General features: G+C 40.7%; 1 protein-coding gene and 1 pseudogene across 3 annotated transcripts in view; both read right to left on the bottom strand.

Annotated features, from left to right (window-relative positions):
- The window catches only part of LOC144691894 (serine/threonine-protein phosphatase CPPED1 pseudogene), an 8,631-nt pseudogene extending 7,243 nt beyond the window's left edge, over positions 1-1,388 (bottom strand). The window contains exon 1 of the transcript XR_013579228.1: positions 1,380-1,388. The product of XR_013579228.1 is annotated as a serine/threonine-protein phosphatase CPPED1 pseudogene (transcript). The remainder of the gene's footprint in view (positions 1-1,379) is intronic.
- LOC144691758 (interleukin-10 receptor subunit beta-like) lies at positions 594-23,936 on the bottom strand. 2 transcript variants are annotated; one of them, XM_078560192.1, is made up of 8 exons: positions 23,696-23,936; positions 17,169-17,292; positions 13,837-13,893; positions 12,259-12,434; positions 9,714-9,877; positions 5,392-5,527; positions 3,887-4,044; positions 594-2,107 (listed from the first exon to the last, which is right to left on the bottom strand). In XM_078560192.1, the coding sequence occupies exons 1-8, from the start codon at positions 23,748-23,750 to the stop codon at positions 1,823-1,825; spliced, it is 1,155 nt and encodes a 384-aa protein (XP_078416318.1). In that variant the 5' UTR covers positions 23,751-23,936; the 3' UTR covers positions 594-1,822. The 2 variants fall into 2 exon arrangements, with proteins under 2 accessions (XP_078416318.1, XP_078416319.1); XM_078560193.1 differs by lacking the exon at positions 13,837-13,893 and having other exon boundaries at positions 23,696-23,917.

The raw sequence follows: 23,936 nt of genomic DNA, 5'->3' as shown, positions 1-23,936 counted from the left end.
GGAATCCCAAAAATTTAAATCGACATGTGATCTGAAAAATAAGTGGCTTGAAACTACACGATGAAAATTCTACAGATTATTCTTGCACACCCCATGAAAGGAAATTCTTGATCCATTACAAGGGAGCATGCACTGATGACTGTTTAGAATCCCTGACAACATTGTTTTAAAGTTTCATTCTTCTCCAAGGCACATACAATACGGCTGTGATAAGGAAGGCTATTGTTCCAAGGTTGGAGTTCTGTCAAAGTCTGATTCTACCCTCTGTCCTTCCTCACACACCTTCCAATATATGCCCTAGGACAGCAACCCTAAGCAGGAACAAGACTCTTTTTCCCTCCCTTTCTTGTGCACTTGGAAGCAGATTGGAACATTTCATTGGTAACCTGGCTGAGGTGGGTTCACACAACAGGAAACAGGTAGTGGCCTACAATCTGCCATTCCTTATGGTTCAGTACGACAACATGCATTATCTGAAGGAGTCATGGAATCTAACAGTGATACCAACAGAGAAAGAAGCCATATGACCTATCATGCTTGTGCTGGCACTTTGGTAGAGCTATCCAATTAATCTCACTTTCCCAACAGCCCTCTGAATTTTTATTCCTTCAGATATTTATTCGATCCCCTTTTGAATTTCAGGCAGTACATTATGGATTCTATCAGCAATAGCAAAATTAAGATACTTACATATTTAAAAAAAAATCTTAAATTACTTTAACACTGAACATGTGACATAATTACATTAAAATATTTTGACATAGCTTCTGCGCCTCCTACAGTAACAGTGCCTCTGTCTAGGATTTCAAGTCAGTTTCATGGTGGCTGCATTAACAAATAAGAGGCATTTGATTTTTATATCACGTCTACCTTAACTATGAAAAAGATCCAGTTGTGCAATTAGAAACTTGATTTATACCTAAAGTGGGCATTTCAGTCTGTATAATACTAAGGTGAAGTAGCAGTGGTTACAGGTCTGTCAATTGAGTGGTAGAAACAATTTGTTACAATGAACTAAGCTATTACTTTAAAAAAATATTCTTTCACAGGATGCAGGCAGCACTGGCTAGGCCAGTTAAGTGTCACCCTTCCCTAAATTCCCTTGAAGGTGGTGGTGAACCACCTGCTTGAACCGCTGCAGTCCATATGGTGTAGATACTCCCACAGTGCTGTTAGGGAGGAAGTTCCAGGATTTTGACCCAGTGCCAGCGATATAGTTCCAAGTCAGGGTGGTGTGTGGCTTGGAGGGGAACTTGCAGGTGATGTTCCCATGCATCTTCTGCCGTGTCCCACTAGGTGGTAGAGGCTGCTGGTTTGGAAGGTGCCTGTTGAAGGAGCCTTGATGAGGTGCTGCTGTGGATGCGGTAGATGGTACATACTGTTGCCATTGTGCATCAGTCATGGAGGGAGTGAATGTTTAAGCTGGTGGATGGGGTGCCAATCAAGTGGCTGCGTTGTCCTGGATGATGTTGAGTTTCTTGTGTTGTTGGAGCAGCACTCATCCAGAGTGGAGAGTATTCTATCAAACTCCTGACTTGTGGCTTGTAGATCGTGCACAGGCTATGGGGAGTCAGGAGGTGAGTTACTCACCTCAAGATTCCTAGCCTCTGACCTGCTCTTGTAGCCACAGTATTTATATGGCTGGTCCAGTCCAGTTCAGTTTCTGGTCAATGGCAAATCCTAGGAGGTTGATATTAAAAGCATTTGAGCACCATAACACGAAATAAGCTAGGAACAACTCTTCTCTCAAACACACTCGCTTATGGCAGCTTGAGCAAACATTTATCTGAAAAACAAAGTTGGGGCTCAATGGAAGTTTTAATCACAAAAGTACATTATGTAGATCTAATTCTGTTAACGTTCTTCCCTCCAATTCTTCAGTACCATCACTCTTGGAACTTCCTCCATTAGAAAACTGTCCAGAATCTATACTGGTTTGACCACTTTGATCATTTTTCTCATTCCCAGTATTTGGTAAAGTTAAGGAACTGGAGTATGAAGTCAAGCTTTTGGTTTCAAGAATGACCTTGAGCTCGTCGCAGCACTCCTCGACATCTCCTTTAGATGGCAGCTCAAGGAAGGCACTCTGGGAAGGTTCACTGAAATACTGCAACAGTAAAACAAAAGGGAAGAGAGCAATAAACAGGACTGTAATGAGTGGCTGTAACAATTTATACAAAGCTAAGATTGTGTCCTTTTAAAAAAAAGAAAAAGTCTACCATTTGTACTGCATATTTCACAAACCCAGGACATCTGAGTGCCTTACAGCCAATAAAGCATACATTGAGGGGTGGTCAATGTTGTAATGTAGGGAACTATGGCAGTCAATTTGCTCAGAGCAAGGTCCCACAAACAGCAATGAGATACAGGATCAAATCTATTTTAGTGATGTTGGTTTAGGAAAATATATTGGCTAGGACACCAAGAGCACACCCTGCTCTTCTGTGAGTAGTACCTTGAGATCTTTAATTTCTATCTGAAAGAGCATACAGTGCTTTGGTGTAACACCTCAATTGAAAAATGCACCTCCAACAGCACAGTAGTTCCTCAGTGATAATAAAGGCCAACACTCTGGTGTATGTGCTCAAACTTCTGGAGTGGAGCTTGACTCTACAACCTTCTGATTTAGAAACGAGAATGCTAAAACTAAACCAAGATCAGCATCTTACAAATAAGTAGATTCTAGATGAGCAAACCTGCCTTTGTTTTTCACATTTTGCTATGAATTAGATGTGACCAAGTTGCAGGTCAGATGCTGGGACAACGACCGCCAACTCCAAGGGTTTGCATTTAAAAATATTCCCCATGTATTTTGACAGTCTCCCTCTCCAGCTGTTTGGCATTGGGGTTTCTGGAGATAAATTTTATGAAATAATCAGGATCCTAAGTGCCAGTTTTTAATTTTTAAAAAAAAATTCATTCACGGGATGTGGGCTTTGCTGGCTGGGCCAGCATTTATTGCCCATCCCTAGTTGTCCTTGAGAAGGTAGTGGTGAGCCGCCTTCTTGAACTGCTTTGGTCCATATGGTGTAGGTATACCCACGGTGCTGTTAAGAAGGGAGTTCCAGGATTTTGGAGGGAACCCCTCCAAGCCACTCACCATCCTGACTTGGAAATATATCGCCGTTCCTTCACTGTCGCTGGGTCAAAATCCTGGAACTCCCTTCCTAACAGCACCGTGGGTATACCTACAGTACATGGACTACAGTGGTTCAAGGCGGCGGCTCACCACTACCTTCTCAAGGACAACTAGGGATGGGCAATAAATGCTGGCCCAGCCAGCAAAACCCACATCCTGTGAATGAATAATAAAAAAAACTGGCACTTAGGGTCCTGATTTCATAAATTTATCTCCAGAAACCCCAATGCCAAACAGCTGGAGAGGGAGACTGTCAAAATACATGGGGAATATTTTTAAATGCAAACCCTTGGAGTTGGCAGAAGAAATAATCTTTTGCTATCTAGAGATAAAAAATCTTCTGTACACCATGCTTCTAAACTTTTCCCTAGATTTATTAGGAAATGTACTTAATGCCATTTTTCACCTTCTTGAAAATATGGCAGTAGACCAGCAACAAATTTCCTATAGAAATGATAATGCTCAAAAGGTTTAATGCCTTGATAGTCATGCTGCCACTTTTCAAGATCGACGTCAACACACCAAGACTAGACCGTACTCAGTAAGAAAAAGTCCTCAAAACTCTAAATCATGTAAATAATGTGCCATAACTATGAATCCAAATAGAATGTTTAATGCAATTTACATAAACCTGCATTAATTTTCTAAATAGTTTGCACCATGACTTCAGATCTTTCCTCCTTTTAAAAAAAAAAGTTTTATTCTGAAAATAAAATTCAACGTGCAGATTTGAAACAGGACACATACCTCTTGTAAATGTTCTGGCAAAATGTGTGGAGGAAAGAAGGCATACTTTATGCATCTGTATGTGCCATATACAAAGAAGAAGCATCCCAATGTCACACCAAAAATAACCACTAGTGAGACAATGAAGGTTACACCAATCTGCCACAATTGAATAGTACCTTTAGAAAATTAAAAATATGATCAGTTTTACATTTTCACTTAGGAATGGTCACTATTTCCTGATAATTTCACAACTTATATTTATAGAGCACTTTTAACATAATAAACCTTTCCAAGGCACATTATAAAACAAAATATGACACCAAGTCATATAAGGAGATATGTCAGATGACTAAAAGCTCAGTCAAGGAGGTAGGCTTAAATGATTGTCTTAAAGGAGGAAAGTAAGATAAAGGGATGGAGATGTAGGGAGTGTATTCCAAAGCTTAGAGTCTAGGCAACCGAAGGCACAGCCACCAATGGTGAAGCGATTAAAATTAGGGATGCACAAGGGGCCAGAATTAGAGTGCAGATAGCTTGAGGGCTGTGGGACTGGCGGAGGTTACAGAGATAGGGGGGTGGGGGGGGGCAAGGCCACAGAGAGATTTGAAATTAAGAATAAGAAGTTTAAAATCAATAAGCTGTTTGAGCGGAAGCCAATCTAAGTCAAAGTCAGTGAGAAGGGCAATAGGGGAATTGGACTTGGTGCAAGACATGGGCAGCAGAGCTTTGGATGACTTCAAGTTTACAGACAGAACGTGGGAGACTAGCCAGGAATGCACTGGAATAGTCAAGTCTAGAGGTAACAAAGACATAAATGAGGTTTCAGCAGATGAGCTAAGAAAGCGAAGTCGGGTGATGTTACAGAGGCAAAAATAGCATATGAGACAATAATGTATCATCAAATTATGTTACGGCAAAACACTCCACTACCACTGGATGCATAGTTCAACATGAGAGATTTTCCTTCAGAATGGAGGGTAAGAGTGTCTAGGCAGCATATGAAGCAATAGTGATACGAATGGTAACAAAGTAATCTGCCAGCATGTTGGATGATTCAAGGAGGCTGAAATAATCAATTTTTGTTCTTTCCAATTGAATTTCTCTTTAATACTCCAGCTGACAATCTGACCAAGGCTGACTAAGTCGAGTGCCAATCCTTTGAAACAAATTTTTGAGTTACCAGGCCACCTTCATTTGGCAATCCCCAGCAAAGCCTCCCCTTCAACTGGGAAGATCATATGATTTAGTTGAAAAGAATGTTTCACTGTCATAACAAAGCCAGTATGTTCTTTCATGAATCCGGACGAAACGATAGCTCAAAAAAGTTACAGTATGAAATTATTGAACAAGAACAGTGGCCTGCTCAATCATTTAGCCAGGGGATGAAACCTGGTACGGAAGTACGAAAAGTAAGAGAATGAACTGCACCTCAAGGTAAAAGGGTGAGGTGGGAGGGGAGATTTTCCCATTAGGCAATGCAACCTACCACTAATATTTTAAAATGTAAATAATTAAAAGCATACCTTTAATCTTTTCACATACAACACGACTAAGCTGTCCTTCAATACCACATACAACGTCGACAACCTGAACATGCAGACAGTATGAGATCCAAGGTTCGAGTTTCAATGATACCAATTTACCAGTGCTGTTTTTCATCTGTAATTAAGTAATTTAATACAGCATTATACATGAATTTTAACACAGTTTGCTATGTTACCTCTCCAAAGGATTAGTTTAATACATTATTTAGGTTAAAAGTATTTGACCCTGCAAAGTTTATTTAAATAAATTTCCTGTTTAGTGCAGCATTTTTGAGAGTGATATATCTTTGCATTCCAACCAGTCAGCACTGTAGTGCATATAGCAACAGATAAGGGCCTAAACTGACACATTAACAGAAATACTGTGTTCTCCTATAGGGAGTATGGCCAGAAAACAAAATTGTATAACCCACAGCATTCATAACTAGGAAAGAAAAGGGCATTATCAAGTTTATTTTACAGAAAAATGGAAGGGCATGTTGGTGAGCAATCACATCACTATGACATACTAATGGGTAATGTCCTGACAGCTGGAATGTTTCCAAGTGAAATTAGTTTGCATCATCTTAACCCAGTCCTTAGCAATGTTTTTGGGGGCTAAAACCGAGGGGGGAATGCAGTCAGAGTAAAATTATTGTATGGAAATAAATAAAACAGAAAATATACCCATGAAATTTATAAAATGGCTGGAACTATAAAGTGAATGCTAACATGTTTCTTAATCTCAAGAGTGGCGGCAGGACGACACAGCTAGGTCCAATCCTGTCAACACAAACAGCAGAGCTAGAAGTGAGCAGTTTTGGTGGAAATTACGTGGTCTTGAAAATATGTTTATATTTATCAATTCATGCAGACAAGTTCAGTGATATGCACTTGAAGTTAGGAAACAACAGGTATGTCTATACCAATATGAAAGACATGCACATCCATAGCATCTTTCACAATCTAAGGATATCTGGAAGCACTTTACAGCTAATGAAGTATTCTTTTTGAAGTGTAGTGACTGTTGCAACATAGGAACAGTGACTGCACTTCAAAAAAAAAGACTAAGAAAGAAATATGGGGGTTGTAGTTGATGGCTCTTTAAAAGGTACCAAAGTAGCATGAGCTGGAAAGAGGGAAAGAAAATTATATTTAGTTTGTATTACTTGGAACAACAATCAACCATAGCAGAAGTAAACTTAAACTATTTAAGGCTCAGGCAATATTTGCACTTGAGGCTACAAAGTCCAATTTTGATTCTTGCACATAGTGAAGGATACTGAGATTCTGGAGAGGAGACACAGGAGGGATACCAGGATGATCTAAATCTCTTAATTACTTGGATAGGTTCCAAATAGTTAGGTTATTTACTTTAGAGGTTATTTGAATGAAGTTTTAAAAAAAAATGGCATGATTGACTACTTTCAGATTAGACAGGTTAAACACGATGGAAGGTCATCAACCTGAAACACTGGTTTTAACTCTAAACCCATTCACTTACACAAAGTTAAAATCAGGCCCATTAGCTTTATCTCTCCACAGCTTCCTGCCCTGCTGAGTGTTTCCAGCGCTCTCTGTTTTTCCTTTAAGTTAAAAATCCAAATTTCTTACTGTTACGATTAAGTCAGAGGGCTGAGGCTATGGAGGGATTTGAAAACAAGGATAACAAAGAATTGTAATGCTAAGGGGTTGCCAGACTGGAATCCAATTTAGGTCAATGAGCACATGGGGATAGGTGAATGCAACTTGGTGCAAGTTAGATTATGAACAGTAGAGTTTTGGATGAGCTTAAGTTTACGGAGGGCGAAGGATGGAAGGCCAGCTGGTGGGGGCGGGGGCGGGGCAGGGGGAAGCTTTAGAACAGTGGCAGACATAGGCAACGTTATGTTTGTGGAAGTAAGCAGTCTTGGTGATGGGATAGAGTTAGAAGCTCATATTGGTCAAAAAGGATGCCAAGTTTGTGAATAGCCTGGTTCAGCTTCAGACAGTGGCCATGGAGAATTATTCTAAGTTGCTAGTTAGCTGCAATTGTAGGAGTTATGAGCAGCCACAATCTCCTAGAGCTTACTGAACTGTTTTAGGAAATTGGCATGAATTTTTTTTTCTGATTTGGCCTCTCAAGAGATAGCATTGCTGGGGTTTGGAAAGTCTGTTGACTGGATGAAGCAGGCCTTATGGGCCCAATTGCCTTGATCTTGTTAAAAATAAATTAGGTCATAAGACATTGGAGCAGAAGTAGGCCATTCAGAACATCAAGTCTGCTCCGCCATTCAATGAGATCATGGCTGATCTGATAACCCTCAACTCCATTTTCCTGCTTTTCCCCCATAACCCTTGATTCCCTACTGATTAAAAATCTATCTCAGCTTTGAATATACTTGATGACCCAGTCTCTGCACCCCTCTGCAGTAAAGAATTCCACAGATTCACTACCTTCGGAGACCTCTTATGCTGAGAATATACCCTCTGGTCCTAGGATCTCCCACAAGGGGAAACCTCTCCGCACCTGACCTGTCAAGCCCCTTAACAATCTTATATATTTCAATAAGGTCACCTTTCATTTGTTTAAATTGCAATGAGTACCGGCCCAACGCACTCAACATCTCATAAGAAAATTTCTCCATATCTGAGATCAACCTAGTGAACCCTCTCTGGACTGCCTCCAATGCCAGTATATCTTTCCTTAGATAAGGGGACCAAAACTGTTCACAGTATTCTAGGTGTGGCCCAACTAGTGCCTTGTATAGTTTTAGCAAGACTTCCCTATTTTTATATACTATTCCCTTTGAAATAAAGGCCAACATTCCATTTGCCTTCCCTATTACCTGTTGAACTTGTATGCTAGCTTCTTGGGATTCATGCACAAGGACTCCCAAATCCCTCTGTGCTGCAGCTTTCTCCATTTAAATAATATTCAGCTCCTCTATTCTTACTGCCAAAATGCACGACCTCCCGCTTTCCCACATTATATTCCATCTGCCAAGATTTTGCCCACTCACTTAACCAGTCTATATCCCTCCGCAGACACTTTATGCCATCCTCACCACTTGCCTTCCCACCTATTTTTGTGTCATTCGCTAACTTGGCGATAGTACATTTACTTCCCTGATCTAAGTCATTTATATAGCAAATAATTGCAGCCCCAGCCCTGATCCCTGTGGCACTCCACTAGTTACAGGTTGCCATCCTGAAAATGCCCCCCTTATCCCAACTCTGTCTTCTATTAGTCAGCTAATCCTCTATCCATGTTAATATACTACACCCAACACCACGGGCTCTTATCTTATTAAGTAGCCTTACGTGCAGTATTATATTATGCATTTCTAAATGTTATGCTATTACATCCGTTATAATACTCTTAACATTTTCCCAGTGATGGATGTTAAGCTAACTATAGTTACCTGTTTTTTGTCTCCATCCCTTTTTCAATAAGAGCGTTACATTGGCAGCTTTCCAATCTTCTGGGAATTTTCCAGAATCTAAGGATTCTTGGAAGATTACTACCAGTGCATCCACTACTTGTGTAGCTACTTCCTTTAATACCGTAATAAAATATTAGTTCTGATGGAGAACAATAGTTCTATTTTTTTTTTAGCACCATCAACTTTATTTAGCTCAATTATCACTCCAGATAACAAACAAACTATTCCATCCTGTTTTAGGATAATGGCTGGCCAAATTTTCCCTCCTTCTTCCACCCTCCATAAACTTAAGTTCTGCTGCCTGGATCCTAACTTGCACCAAGTTCCGTTCGCCATTACCCCTGCGCTTGTCGAATGACATTGGCTCTTTGTTGAGCAATGCCATGATTTTAAAATTCTCACGTGTGCTTTCAAATTCCTCCATTACCTCAGCTCCGCCCTCCACCATCTCGGTAATCTCCTCCAGCCCTACAATCCTCCAAGATCTTTGTACTCCTCCAATTCTGGTCTTTTGCGCATACCTGATTTTAATTATTCCACATTGTCAACTGTGCTGTCAGCTGTTGAGGTGCTAAAAAAATGGAACTCCTTTCTTATACCTCTCTGTCTCTCTTTCCTTTAAACACTCCTGTGAAGTACCTTCAAAGGCACGATATAATAAAAGGCAAATTGTTGTTGCTCTGCCTTGCCACTCCTCCCCCAAAGGGAACAACTCTAACAAAGGTACATCCTACATTTCAAACATGAATAAATACATATTTGTATATTTTTAATATAAAGAATCTTTGCTTGTGTTCCAAGCACCATAACTCATTAATGGATGTGGGTAAGAGAACTGTTCACTTTTCTAATACAAGGTTAACACGTTATAATACAATTTTGCTTCTCGGAACATACCTTTTTAAGTTCATGAGAATGTTTTTTCCAGTAAATTATCCTGTATTTAATATCTTTATAAGCCTCCTGTATGGATTGATGATTTTCCGTTTCGGGGTCCAAGATGTAGACATTAAGAAAATGGCCTTTTGAGTCCACCTTTATTGATGGAGGACCAATTTCATCTGTAATTTAAAGAGAAGTTTTAATTCAATGATCAATTGCAGAATTACAATAAGTTAGCACATATAAAACAGGTAAATAAAACATTAAAATAACTCTTATTCTTTACCACTACAATTAACACTCCCTTTGTTGTGTGTCTGTGACATCTTTGTCAATGTCTTAGCTGTCACCTATCCCTGACCTTCTATCTCGTTCCACCTTCTCCACCCCCTCTTAAACAGTATAAAACCCATCATATTTCTACTTCTCTTGAGCTCTGAAGAGTCATACAGACTCTTAACGTTAACTCAGTTTCTCTCTGCCAGATCTGCTGAGTTTTTGTAGCATTTTCTGTTTTTATTTTAAATAAAAAATCAGCACCTTCTCTCATGAATAATGAACATGAATTATTCAACCATTCTATAATGTTAAATCTTATTATAAAACTTTCACAAGCCTATTATTTACAACCTGATCCTAGCTGATTACCCATTTTAGTCAGAAGTTCAAAACTTCAGATCTACCCACAGTCAGAATTACTTTCTGATGAAAGGTCATTGGTCTGAAACATGAACTGTTTCTCTATTCACAGATGCTGCCTGACCTGTTGAGTATTTTCAACATTTTCTGTTTCCAGTGTGAAATGAACAATGTAAACCATTTCCTGATGGTCGTGGTAGTCAGGTACAGCTGAATGTCGTTAGCATATACGTGGAAACTGACACTGTTTTTGGATGATGTTGCCGAGGGGCAGCACGTAGATGAAAAATAGGAGAAGCCAAGGACAGACTTAGTTGCAGATAGTTTCTGACTACTATAGATAAGAATGGAACCAGTCAAGTGGAGTTTCACCCAGCTGCACGATGGTGGAGAGGGATTGGAGGATGGTATCGTCAACAGTGCCAAAGGCTATAGACAGGTCAAAAAGGACAAAGGGAGGTATTTTACCTTTGTCACAATTGCATAGGATGCCATTTGACTTTGATGAGAACTGTGGCAGGGCAGAAACGCAAATGGAGGGATTGGTGGTCTGGGAAAGACAGCCATGGATTTGGGAGGCAACAACACATTCAAGGATTTGAGAGAAAAGGAAGGTTGGAGATGGGCTGAATATTTGCAAGGACAGTGGGCTTTTCTTTTTTGAGGAGGGATGATGATGGCAGATTCATAGGAGAGAGATACAACACCTGAAGAAAGAGAACCATGAACAATATCAGGTAACATGGGTGCCAGGAGGAGAAAGCAGGATTCGATAATGCTTTATGTGGTCAGACAGATCTGGCAGTGAATGGCTAAACCAGTTGTCCACCATGTGTGTTCAAAACTGCGTGCCTTGAACTTAAGGAATCAGAGATAAGGGCTGTATTGGGGGAATGGCCAGGGTAAGTGAGGTTAATGCCTTTAGAAGGGGCTATGGCAAGGGTAGAGATGAGGGTGTGGTTAAGCAAATCAGTAACTGCAGAAATGTTGGGGTGAACAGAGGTCAAAGGCTAGTCAGGCTAATCTACCATGCCCACGTTGTTGTGTGCTTCCAGTAGCTATCATTTATCATCAAGTGCTCCAGAAGACATTTAACTTTCAACATAATGAAAGCATTACAAACAACAGCTGAGTTGAAGATCTACCTTTGACCAACTCTGAGGTTCTCATGAAAAGGCCATTGATAAAGAAATCTGCCCACCTCAACTAGGAGGTTGAGTGACATTTGGTGTTGCTCAGAACCTTCCAACAAGGAAGTCTGATGGTTTCAAAGGTTCTGGTGTGAAATGAATATGGTAAATCATTTTGGACCCAAAGTACTCCTAATTTGTCAATCCTACTCAGAGAGGTCACAGAACGGACAGTGCAGCAAATGGAAAAACAATATACTGATGCAGTATCTTTGGAGGTTGAAGGAACTTTTTCTTTGCATCTAATCATAATTTATCTGAGCTGATAGCGCATAATACTTTAATTAGGGCACAGTGTTCGTATTACATCGAAAAAAGGTTAGTATTCCTCAACCTTGATGAGCACAAAATTAATTTTAAAAAGCAACACATGGCATGCCAAGTTATCCTCACATCACATGCTAACGAACTGTAAATTGAATAATTTACTTGCGTTCAGCTTAAACATTCACAGATGGAACCTATAAAAATACACTTTACATAATGTGTTATGCTGCAAAATCCTATATTAAATAATTTTGAAACATCTTTAAGTATCACAGACAATTTTGTTGGTTTAGATACAAAACAAAAAAATGTTGGCTTATACTGAATACGCACTTGATATAGGATCCTTGAAGCTAGTGGAGAGGTTTGCATCCCACCAGAATTGTCTAGTCTTGAACTCAGATCCTAGAGGTGAAAAGCCACGGGGGGCCAAATATGGTTTGAATTTTTAAAAAGTTTCTTACTGTGCTTATAGGGAATAAAGGGTGGTGAAGTCAACCAGGTCGATGTTTGATTCCCTCTTTGTGCTCGTAGGCGGAGGATATATTGTCCAAAAAAGAGGATGTCTGTCTTAGTGAAATCACACTCTGTATGGCTGATGCTTTCACATCCCTTCACATCTGTCCAGTTTCTAACAGTACTAAGAAGAAACAAAGAACAATTTTGTAAATTGCTACAAATATGATGTTTAAAAGATTATGATGTTTTGGGGCTGTGTTTTTAATTTAGGAAAAAATGAAAGGGGTTATGTAACCTGTTCTGAACTTTGCCTAACAACAGGCCTGTGTGACTTGGCTGTTCAAAGTTAAAGGGAGGCCCAGGTTGTTTTGCTGGAAAGAAAGTGTAACACAGCAGTGTCTGTGTTTACAGTGGTTAGACTGCTAGTCTCCAAAAATCCCAGAAAGATCTTGAGAATGTTGGGTTCTAAATGGTTATACTTTAAATTGTCCATTTACTTCCAAGATAGAATAGAGTTGGGGTCTAAAGAATAGCTAATTAGCATTTCTACCTGGATACAAGGTCCTTGTGATTCACATTGCCATGGAGATAAGCTTTGAGAGGGGAAGGGTTTTTAAGGTATTTCTGAAAACTCTAATACAAAGGCAGTCTGCCAGGATCGGGAGAGAGAGAACAGTTAAAGGTTAAAAGTCTCTATGGTTCATTGCGCAGGAATGCGTGTGGTAGCTCGTGCTTGGATCGAAGAGACCAAGTTCTTGAGGATTTGAAACAAGGCTGGAATATTTAGCCTGCGCTAGAGGAAGAATCTCCAGGAGAAACACTCACTGTGAAAGACAGATCTGGGATAAAAAGTTATCAGGCTAGGAAAGGTAAAGAATGGAAAGAAAGCATTAGGAGCTTAGAATCATATTGGAATTGTTCTGGGAGAAGCGAATGTCTACTTAAGGGGCAGAGTGAAGTGTAACCATGGATCATGGGATTTTCAGTTGTCTTAAAAGTAAAAGGGTAAAGTTCTGTTTTGTAGTTTAAAGTATTAAGTTGCCCACTAAAATAGTGTTTAATCAATGTTGCTTTCAGTTAGTTTGTTTGGATAACAGCTGTAAACCTTGAAATCTTGTCAGCTGATCCTTTAAGATGGTCTATGAGAATTCAACTTTCTTTTTATAGTTAGTTATGGTCTCTTTGGGGATCATGATAAAATGATAAACTTGATTATATTTAATGGATAAAGGCTAGCATTCTTTTCGGATAAGTTGAAGAAACATTAAGGCAAGTACAACTCATTCAATAACATGCAAAATAGCAATGCCAAGCATCAAGCCAATCTCATGTTGCTCATGGTGAACCTTACAGGTGCTGGTCAGGACCAGAGCCAGAATAAGTCACCCCAATAATTAGGAGGAGGAATGAGATAGCAAATACACTTCCAGATTTGGAAAAGGGTACAGCATAGAAAAAGCAGGCATGCAAGTTAGTGTAGGAAATTACAGTTTGAGTACTATATCCACACCATTATGAAAGGTCAGTTCTACTATCATGATTAAGTTTTTAGCATGCTCACATAGTTTTACACACATACTTACGTATTTGTGTTCATTGTGTAGTTTACCTGTTCTGTGACATGGCGTAGTCTAACAAGACTAGAGGACACAAGTTTGAATAAATTGAAAATATATTTTACACAAACCTTTTATATTCAGTAATAGAATATGCTGACAGGCAGGTTCACAGATGTAAAAATCAGAGGAATTAAAACAGATCTAGATGCTAGCCTGGGAGCATTACAGCAAAAACAGACAACCTTTTGTGCTGTTTGGTCCTTTAAAAAAAATTTATTCATGGGATTTGGGCATCACTGCCTACGCCAGGATTTATTGCCCATCCTTAATTGCGCTTGAAAAGATGGTGGTGAGCTGCCTTCTTGAACCGCTACAGTCCATGTGGTGTAGGTACATCCACAGTGCTGTTAGGAAGGGAGTTCCAGTATTTTGACCCAGTTACACTGAAGGAATGGCAATATATTTCCAAGTCAAGATGGTGAGTGGCTTGAAGGGGAACTTCCAGGTGGTGGTGTTCCTGCGTCTGCTGCCCTTGTCCTTCTAGATGGTAGCGGTCATGAGTTTGGGAGGTCTGTCTAAGGAGCCTTGGTGAGTTCCTGCAGTGCTTCTTGTAGATGGTAAACAGTGGCGGAGGGAGTGAATGTTCATGAATAGGGTGCCAATCAAATAGGCTGCTTTGTCCTGGAATGTGTAAAGCTTCTTGAGTGCTGTTGGAGCTGCACTCATCCAGGCAAATGGAGAGTGTTCCATCATACTCCTGCCTTGTGCCATGTACATGGTGGGCAGGCTTTGGGGAGTCGGGAGGCGAGTTATTCACTGCAGGATTCGTAGCCTCTGACTTGCCCTTGTAGCCACAGTATTTATACGGCTAGTCCAGTTCAGTTTCAGGTCAATCATAACCCCCAGGATGTTGACAGTGGGGGATTCAGCGATGTTAATGTCATTGAATGTCCAAAAGCGATGGTTAGATTCTCTCCTGTTGGAGATGGTCATTGCCTGGCGCTTGTGTGGCACGAATGTTACTTGCCACTTGTAAGCCCAAGCCTGGATATTGTCCAGGTCTTGCTGCATTTGAACATGGACCGCTTCAGTATCCAAGGAGTTGTGAATGGTGCTGAGCATTATGCAATCAGCAGCAAACATCCCCACTTCTGAGCTTATGATGGAAGGAGGGTCATTGATGAAGCAGCTGAAGATGGTCGGGCCTAGGGCACTACCCTGAGGAACTCCTGCAGTGATATCTTGGAACCTAGATGACAGACCTCCAACAACCATCTTCCTTTATGCTAGGTATGGCTCCAACCAGCGTAGTGTTTTCCCCCTTATTCCCATTTATTCCAGTATTGCTCTAGCAAATCTGCCAGTCATGAATTTCAGTGCCGGTGTGATGCTAGGTATGTAGACCGTACATCCCAAAGACTGGCATACTGTATCTAACAGCATGTTCCTTCAGGTGTTCGCAACAGGAAGGTACCGACCATTCCCAGCCAGCTCGTGCTTGCAAAACTCAAAACAGTGTCCAACATTAGATGTGATTCCGCTATTGGACAACATTTGCTAAACAACCCTGAATGTGCTAAGAATTATGCTGATGACCAATTTAAAATAATCAGTCAGGCTTGCAGTGTGGTGCACTTACACATGCTATGTGCTACATATATTAATACACAGGGCCCCATTCTTCGCAGACAGAAAGAACATGTACACACATTGCGCCTGTTTCAACTAAATAAACCCCCAGGGGATTGCCTTGACCAGAGTCAACCTGACTGGTTTGAACTTAAACAAAGCTTGACAGTTAACTGTCAGTCATCAGTTAACTGGTGCATTCACCATGGCAACGCCTCTACCAATCAGTATTCTCTTCTCATGAAGTATAAATAGTTGTTCACTTTATATTTGGTGTTCTTGTGAATTGTCCTGATGGGGGCAAGGTGAAAAGCTTCGACAATGTGTGTCTTTTTTCAGCAATACTCAAATTAAGTTTAAATTCCACCACCTACGGTGGGATTTGAACCTGTTGCCTACAGTGCATTAGCCCGAGTCACTGGATTACTAAGCCAGTGACATTACCACTATGCCACTAACTCCCATTGGGCTTACTAGGTGCAAAGGGAGTAAGGGAAGCAAGTGATTTCTCATAATAATCCCACGCACCCAACACTAAGGAGAATACTTAATGATGAGAAACCAGAGATTTGAGCTTGACACCATAGCTGTTCTAATTCACTTCTCTAGCTCTTCATATCCTCATTTGCTTAGAACTGTCTGACCACTGCCTATATGAGATGTCATCAGTTTTCACTGGGTTGTATAGAGGAAAAATTTCTTTCAACATAAATCAGAGTTTGCCATGTGGTTTTTCTCATCACCAGAATCTACTGGGTCTCATCCTTTGGTTTATTGGTATTTCCATTCTAGCTGTACTACTTTGCAGCAAAGCCTAAGGTAGATCTGATTCTGGCCATTAAGAGATGTACTAATTAGGAAGAAAACAGTTAAGTTGTAAATGAAAAATTTAACAAATGTGCTCTTTTTGCTGTCAAGTTGTGAGCTCTCATAAATTTTGCATTCATAAGGCCTGCTTAAATGCATCCTTTCAAAGCAGGAAGGACAATCCTTAGCATTGTCAATGAACTGAAATAGTTTGCAGCATAAATATCTTACTACATAGGCAACACAGGCAAACTGCTGTGCCTGACAATAGAAAGACAGACAATAGAAAACTCTTCACATATTCTTGAGGTACAAACAACTGCATCACTGCTTCTTTCCCACTCAGTTAAAACCCTAAACTACATCTTTATCACCTGAAAGGTCAACTTCTTCAGTTTCTTCTTCCTACTCTTCTTGCCTTCACCCACTAAATAAAATATCCTCAACTTGCATAAAGTTGTGCACTCCCATCAGCACTGCTCTGATCAAATTCCACTGTCTCCATGTGCCCCAATAAATTTTTAAAGATTTTCTCTATTGTTTTCAAATCCCTCCATGGACTTACCTTAACCCAGCTCAATGATCATTTCAGCCATATGCATGTGCTCATGGCTTATGCTCCTCCAAAGCAGTTTACACCACATTCCTCACTGACCTCACTTTGCTACTGATATCTGTTAATCACTTGGTCTCTGGAACTCCCTCTGTTAATCCCTCTCCCCAAACGCCCTTTGGAAAACCCATCTCTTCAATATCCTTTGGTCCCTACTCATGTTTGTTTCCCTCTTCCCTGGGACATATTTCCACCTTTGCTTCTGCGCCATAGAGTGCTGCATGATGTCTTTCTATATCTGAGAACTGTTACAGAAATGCAAGGGTGTAAAAAGACAACTTGGAAATAGTCATAATTTTTGGCTTACCTTTTGTACTGTACAGTATAGTTCACACTGTAATTGCTTCTCTGCACATCATCCCATTTAAGCAGATACATTAGATTAAAAGCATGAATCTGTATATTTGTAGGACTCCGTATTTCTCCAAATGCTGTCAAAAATAAATAAAAGGCACTGAGTCTCATATGTACTTCAAAGTAATAAACACTAAACAACTCCAAAGGTTTTGATCTTCCCTAAACAAGCAAAGACTTTGTTTATTAACAAGATTTTCAAATAAAAAGAAACATTCCCTTTCTTCCTCTTTTTCTAAAGGATCAAGTTAAAACCAAGATTAATAGCAATAGTGCACTGATAAAGTGAAGGCGTACTCACTCCCTAGCTCCCGGTTACTGAGCTTCCAGCGCATGTGCGAACTCCCGAGGTGGTTCTTCGTTTCAGAGCAGTAATGATGGCAAAAAGCTGAAACTGTATATACTTGTGTAAAAGTCAAATTTTTTTAAGACCACTTTTTAAGGACAAAAGTCATGGGTCGTCTATTACACGGCTAATGTTTGAGGGGTCGACATGCATGTTTGATTTGGGTCACAGTGAATGGACAAGGTGACCTCCAGTAGCTAGGAAGCTGGGAATTCACAGAATCTCATAGTGCAGAAGAGGCCCTTCGGCCCATCGAGTCTGCACCGACATGTGAGAAACACCTGACCTACTTACCTAATCCCATTTACCAGCACTTGACCCATAGCCTTGAATGTTATGATGTGCCAAGTGCTCATCCAGGTACTTTTTAAAGGATGTGAGGCAACCCGCCTCCACCACCCTCCCAGGCAGCGCATTCCAGACCGTCACCACCCTCTGGGTAAAAAAGTTTTTCCTCACATCCCCCCTAAACCTCCTGCGCCTCACCTTGAGGTTATGTCCCCTTGTGACTGACCCTTCAACTAAGGGGAACAGCTGCTCCCTATCCATGCGCCTCATAATCTTGTACACCTCGGTCAGGTCGCCCCTTAGTCTTCTCTACTCCAACGAAAACAACCCAAGTCTATCCAACCTCTCTTCATAACTTAAATGTTTCATCCCAGGCAACATCCTGGTGAATCTCCTCTGCACCTCTTCCAGTGCAATCACATCCTCCTTATAATGTGGCGACCAGAACTGCACACAGTACTCCAGCTGTGGCCTCACCAAGGTTCTATACAACTCCAACATGACCTCCCTACTTTTGTAATCTATGCCTCAATTGATAAAGGCAAGTGTCCCATATGCCTTTTTCACCACCCCACTAACATGCCCCTCTGCCTTCAGAGATTTATGGACACACACGCCAAGGTCCCTTTGATCCTCAGAACTTCCTAGTGTCATGCCATTCATTGAATACTTCCGTGTCAAATTACTCCTTCCAAAGTGTATCGCCTCACACTTTTCAGGGTTAAATTCCATCTGCCACTTATCTGCCCATTTGACCATCCTGTCTATATCTTCCTGTAGCCCAAGACACTCAACCTCACTGTTAACCACCCGGCCAATCTTTGTGTCATCCGCAAACTTACTAATCCTACCCCCCACGCAGTCATCTATGTCATTTATATAAATGGCAAATAATAGGGGACCGAGCACAGATCCCTGTGGTACGCCACTGGACACTGGCTTCCAGTCATTAAAGCATCCTTCTATCATCACCCTCTGCCTCCTACAACTAAGCCAATTTTGAATCCATCTTATCAAATTACCCTGTATCCCATGTGCATTTGCCTTCTTTATAAGTCTCCCATGTGGGACCTTGTCAAAGGCTTTGCTGAAATCCATATAAACTACATCAACTGCACTACCCTCATCTACACACCTGGTCACCTCCTCGAAAAATTCAATCAAATGTGTTAGGCATGACCTCCCTCTGACAAAGCCATGCTGACTATCCCTGATCAAACCCTGCCTCTCCAAGTGGAGATGGATTCTCTCCTTCAGAATTTTCTCCAACAGTTTCCCGACCACTGACGTGAGACTCAGTGGCCTGTAGTTCCCTGGCTTACCTCTACAACCCTTCTTAAATAGCGGAACCACACTAGCTGTTCTCCAGTCCTCTGGCTCCTCTCCAGTGGTCAGAGAGGAATTAAAAATTTGGGTCAGAGCCCCTGCCATCTCCTCCCTTGCCTCCGTCAGCAGTCTGGGACGCAAATCATCTGGACCTGGAGATTTGTCCACTTTTAAGCCTGCCAACACCTTGTCACTCCCTATATCAATTTGCTTAAGAACCTCGCAGTCTCTCTCCCCGAGTTCGATACCTTCATCCTCATTCTCTTGGGTGAAGGCAGATGTGAAGTATTCATTCAACACTCTAGCGATGTCCTCTGGCTCCACCCATAGATTGCCCCCTCAGTCCCTTATGGGCCCTACTTTTTCCCTGGTTCTCTTCCCGTTGAAATACGTATAGAATATCTTGGGATTTTCCCTACTTTTACCAGCCGGAGCTTTCTCATATCCCCTCTTTGCTCTCCTAATTGCTTGTTCCACCCTGCACTTTCTGTACTCCACTAATGCCTCCACTGATTTGCTTCCCTTGTACCTGCTAAAAGCCTCTCTTTTCCTTCTCATCGTAATCTGAATATCTCTGGTCATCCATGGTTTTCTGGGCTTTTTACTCCTTCCTATCACCCTAGAGGGAACATGTTGAGCCTGTACTTTCCCCATTTCCTTTTTGAATGCCCCCCACTGCTCCTCTGTAGATTTCCTCACAAGTAGCTGTTCCCAGTCTACCTTGGGCAGGTCCTGTCTTATCTTACTAAAATCCGCTCTCCTCCAATTCAAAACATTTTTTTGCAACTTGTCAATTTCTTTGTCCATAACGAACTTAAACTGTACCATGTTGTGGTCCCTATCGCTAAAATGCTCCTCCAATACCATGAATTGCTAAATTCATTTAAATAGTTTTCAACCCATCATAAAAGGGAGCTGAAGTCTGTTATATAAACTTTTGAAACCCAATCCTCTGCTCATTAATCTTAACCATATACTGCTGGCAAAAAAAAACCTAGCCTGAAATTGTCTTTCTACTGCTTTTTATAAAATATCCTTCCTTGGTTACAGTTTTTCAGTGAGCCCACCTTCTAGCCTTGCACTATGGAAAGTTCCAGACTTTCCTTTTTTAAAAGGAAAATAAATCAACATTTATAATCTGTTACTAACCCATCACTGTAATTATCTCTTTGTAACTTTAATGACAACCAGGGTTTATTTTTTATGATCGTTACTCACATTGTGAAGTATTTGATTGGTTTCACTCTTGCCTTTCCAATTGTAGCCTTAACATTTAAAACAATGGCTTCTCTCTTCCCAACTCCGCATGCCTTCTGGTAACAATCGTCGACTTTTACAAATCACAGGTTGACTTTCACATGAGATTGACTACTACACGAGTATAAATTGTAGTTTCGTTGTTACTGCTACTGCAAAATGCAACCAAAATGCCTGAATTTTGACTACAGTTCTTGCATGTGCCAAGGAGAAAACACACAAAACATTACATTGATAATGGTATCTGATGTTGTATTGCTCAATCTTGATAATCTATCTATTTTGCCTTAGAACAAAACTAGATTAAATGCAAGTACCACGACTGCAGTTCATGCTCAATATCAAATATATAAACTCGTGTACCTGAAACAGATTATAATGGGTGAAGTGATCAAGTTAATAGCTATAGAATTGAGGGGGAAAAAAATACATCGTGCTCCCTGTTATTTATAGTGGACATGCAATAACAAAGGACACCTTGTTAGCGGAATTGAAATTAGTGTACAAGCTGAGTCTACATACATTAGTCTTTACATGTACTGTACAGCAGTTCTTTAGGCACAGAAGTGAAAACAAGTACAATACAAGTAATGAAAGCAACCTTCTTCGGCTGATTTACGTCAAACATGAGATCAGTGGGCGGTGGAATAAGATGTTTCATGCATGACTTTGCTCTGCAAAGATTCAAGTGGATGACTGAGAAGGATGACTTTGGAGCAGACAGCGAAGGTGCTTGCAATTTCATTACTAAGAGAAATTAGTTTCAGATTTACCAAGTATTTCTTTAAAAAGATTTCTATGCTGAACTCTCAACCCCTGAGTGTCAGAAACCAAGGCAAGTGTCAAACTCAGCATTACAAGCAGACTGAAAAAAAAACTGCTTCTAGTTTTTGACAGGTGTCATACAGAACAAATTTCAACCAGAACATTCAACGGCTGGTAATGAGTTACAAGAAGTAATTGGAGTTGCTGTGATACATAACTTCACTTTTGTGATTTGTGGCATGTATATCAGCAGAAACTCAAGATTGCAATACTGCTTTAACTTCATTATTAGCATTGCTTCATAGTATATAGTAGTTTGCTTTTAAAGCAAATCTATCCCTTATTAACCACAGTGTAAGATATGGGCAGTATGGTGTTGCTACAAAGGATTCAAAGTCAGAATGTACCACATGACTAATTTTATGTATGTAGACTCAAAACTGTTCAGTTCAATGATAGCTAGCTTAACAGTATTTGAATAAATAACAACTGTAGGGATTTTTAAAAAACCCTTGCAAACTTTGATTAGAAATAGAATGTTGGAAAAGCATAACAGACCAATCAGCATCTGAAAAAAGATTCTCTCTCAACAGAATTCGAGGTTAATTTTGATGAAGGATTACATACAAAATCTCAATTTCTCAGAGCAACCCATTGTATTTTCCTAGTATTTTCTCTTTTCACTTAATTTTCCTAATGAACAACCTTCTTTCTACAAAGGTCATAAATAGGCTGATCCATAAAAACTAAGATCTCCACCAATAAACTGTGTAAGATCAGCAGCATTACCAAATCTATAAAGAGAAACAAAATAAATGCATGACTGAGTTACATTAAAATGTACCATAAGTGAGTGATACAGTGGTCAGCAAACAAGTAAAAATGAGAAAGACCACTTGGCCTATTTTAACATCTAGAATTCATGGTGTTTTTAAATGATTCCAACTTTTCATCCTTACTACCCTACCTGGAAGTTGATTCCATTCGTGAAAACTTCCTGACATCAATTCTAATTTGCCTTTTAACAGTTTGAATCCATATTCTGCTGTCTTACTGTCATAGCTTTTCCACTATGAACACCATCATGTATCTCTGGACCTTCAATCACCTTTCAAAGCCAAAAATCTAAAGTTTCTCCAGAGTTTCCAATTGATTCAATTGTCTGATGTTAGGATTGGAATGGTTTCCTTGTGTCATGGTGATGCAAACTGGATACAGCACTCTATAATTCTAGCATGACTTTCTACATCTTGTTCTCCATTCCAGCCAAGTGGATCTAATTTCTGTTTGCTTTGTTGATCAATGCTCTGCTGTGATGGGGCAAGTTGGGTCAACTAAAAATGTAAGCTCTCTCAATTTCAGCCTGAGCTATTTCAACACCACTCACATTGTACTGGCATTGCTGCACTTCAAATGTGTCCCTATTAAAATTTCACACTCTTACCCGAAATATTTTCATCAATTTATTTTGTAGTTTTTGAATGGCCTTAACCGTGGGGTTTCAGTCCCACACGAAGCAAATTCTCCTGAGATTTATAATCTTTTAAGTGATGTTTTCACTACTTTCCCTCGGTCTCTTATTTCTTTCTGAATCCAATATTTCTGTCCCTCTCTTTATTTCACTTTCCATAGCTGATCTGAATCTACTTCACCCACTCGATAATTCACTCCGTTTCTTTCTCAATCCTTAAATCTCACTGGCTGAGGGGATAAACTGTTGGCCCCCATGCTATCGCCCATGCTGTTGTCATCTCACACAAAAACTTTCCGGGAAAAAGAGAAGTCTTGAGTGGAAGGATGCAGGGAAAACGGTCTGTCTCACAGCACACAACACAAGATACTCCTGCTCTAGTAAAGTCAAAGCCAATATTTAAATGGGGATTAATTGGGTTTGCCCCTCTACTCTACATTGACACACACTTGAAGAATGGACAATTCGGTGAGGCACCAGGTGACTGTGGCATCACTTGAAGGGCAGATGGAAAAATTGTAGGCGAGAGAACAGAAATGTTTGCCGAGCAATCGTTTCCAAACCCTTCATCTAAGGCTAGTAAGTAAATACGCAATAAAAAGGAACCCCGCAACTACTGGAAATCTGAAATTAAAGCCAAAAAAAAGCTAGAAATACACAACAGGTCTGTCATCAGAGGTGGTTTCAGGTCTGAACAAGGGTCTATTTCCAAACCCACCTTTGACACGGTGGGGTGGGGATTAGCCTCGCATTTTTCTGTCCTTAATCACAGGTCCGTGTTCAATACACGTTTGACTCCAAATGGGAAGAAAAACCCCAGAAGCCACAATCCTTTTAGCAGTTGAGCACTAGGTTGAGTAAAAAAAATTAAAATGACAAACACCAGCTTAATAAAAAGAGGCGGTGCCGTCCACTTGATTCCCAGGCTGGGAAGCTCAGAGTTTGATCACAGCTGAGTTGGGGGGAGTGGCGGCCAGAGCCTGAAGCCAAGATCCTAGAGCTGGAGGGAGGGAAAGTCAGGCCTCACCTTGGAGTGTCAGCACTGCCGTTAGAAAGGCCCAGGTCGGCGCCGCCGCTGCCATGCTACGCTCCTCTTCCTGCCCTCGCTCGCTCCCCCAGTATCTAAATGCAGGTTTTCTGCAGCTTCCATGTGATTTACAGGAAACACTGCGACACAAACTAACCTCATGTCTCACCACCACCGGCAAAACATCGGTCAGCCGCCCCGCCCGTCCCCTAGCGGCCCGGCCGAGTCACTGCGCCATCGA

This window comes from Cetorhinus maximus, chromosome 16 (genome assembly GCF_964194155.1).
Source record: "Cetorhinus maximus chromosome 16, sCetMax3.hap1.1, whole genome shotgun sequence".
In the NCBI taxonomy this organism is placed as follows: domain Eukaryota; kingdom Metazoa; phylum Chordata; class Chondrichthyes; order Lamniformes; family Cetorhinidae; genus Cetorhinus; species Cetorhinus maximus.
Note: the sequence above shows the minus strand (reverse complement) of the source record. Positions and strands in the feature narration are given on the sequence as shown.

Bases quoted from the DNA above. Each gene is read 5' to 3' on its own strand.
- LOC144691758 (XM_078560192.1), bottom strand. From the start codon at position 23,750: ATGGCAGCGGCGGCGCCGACCTGGGCCTTTCTAACGGCAGTGCTGACA. The intron at 12,435-13,836 runs GTAAGTATGTGT...GTTTCTTCTTAG, and splicing joins TACACAATGAACACAAATAC to TACTGTTAGAAACTGGACAG. The intron at 2,108-3,886 runs GTATGTGTCCTG...TTACTGTTGCAG, and splicing joins TGCCAGAACATTTACAAGAG to TATTTCAGTGAACCTTCCCA.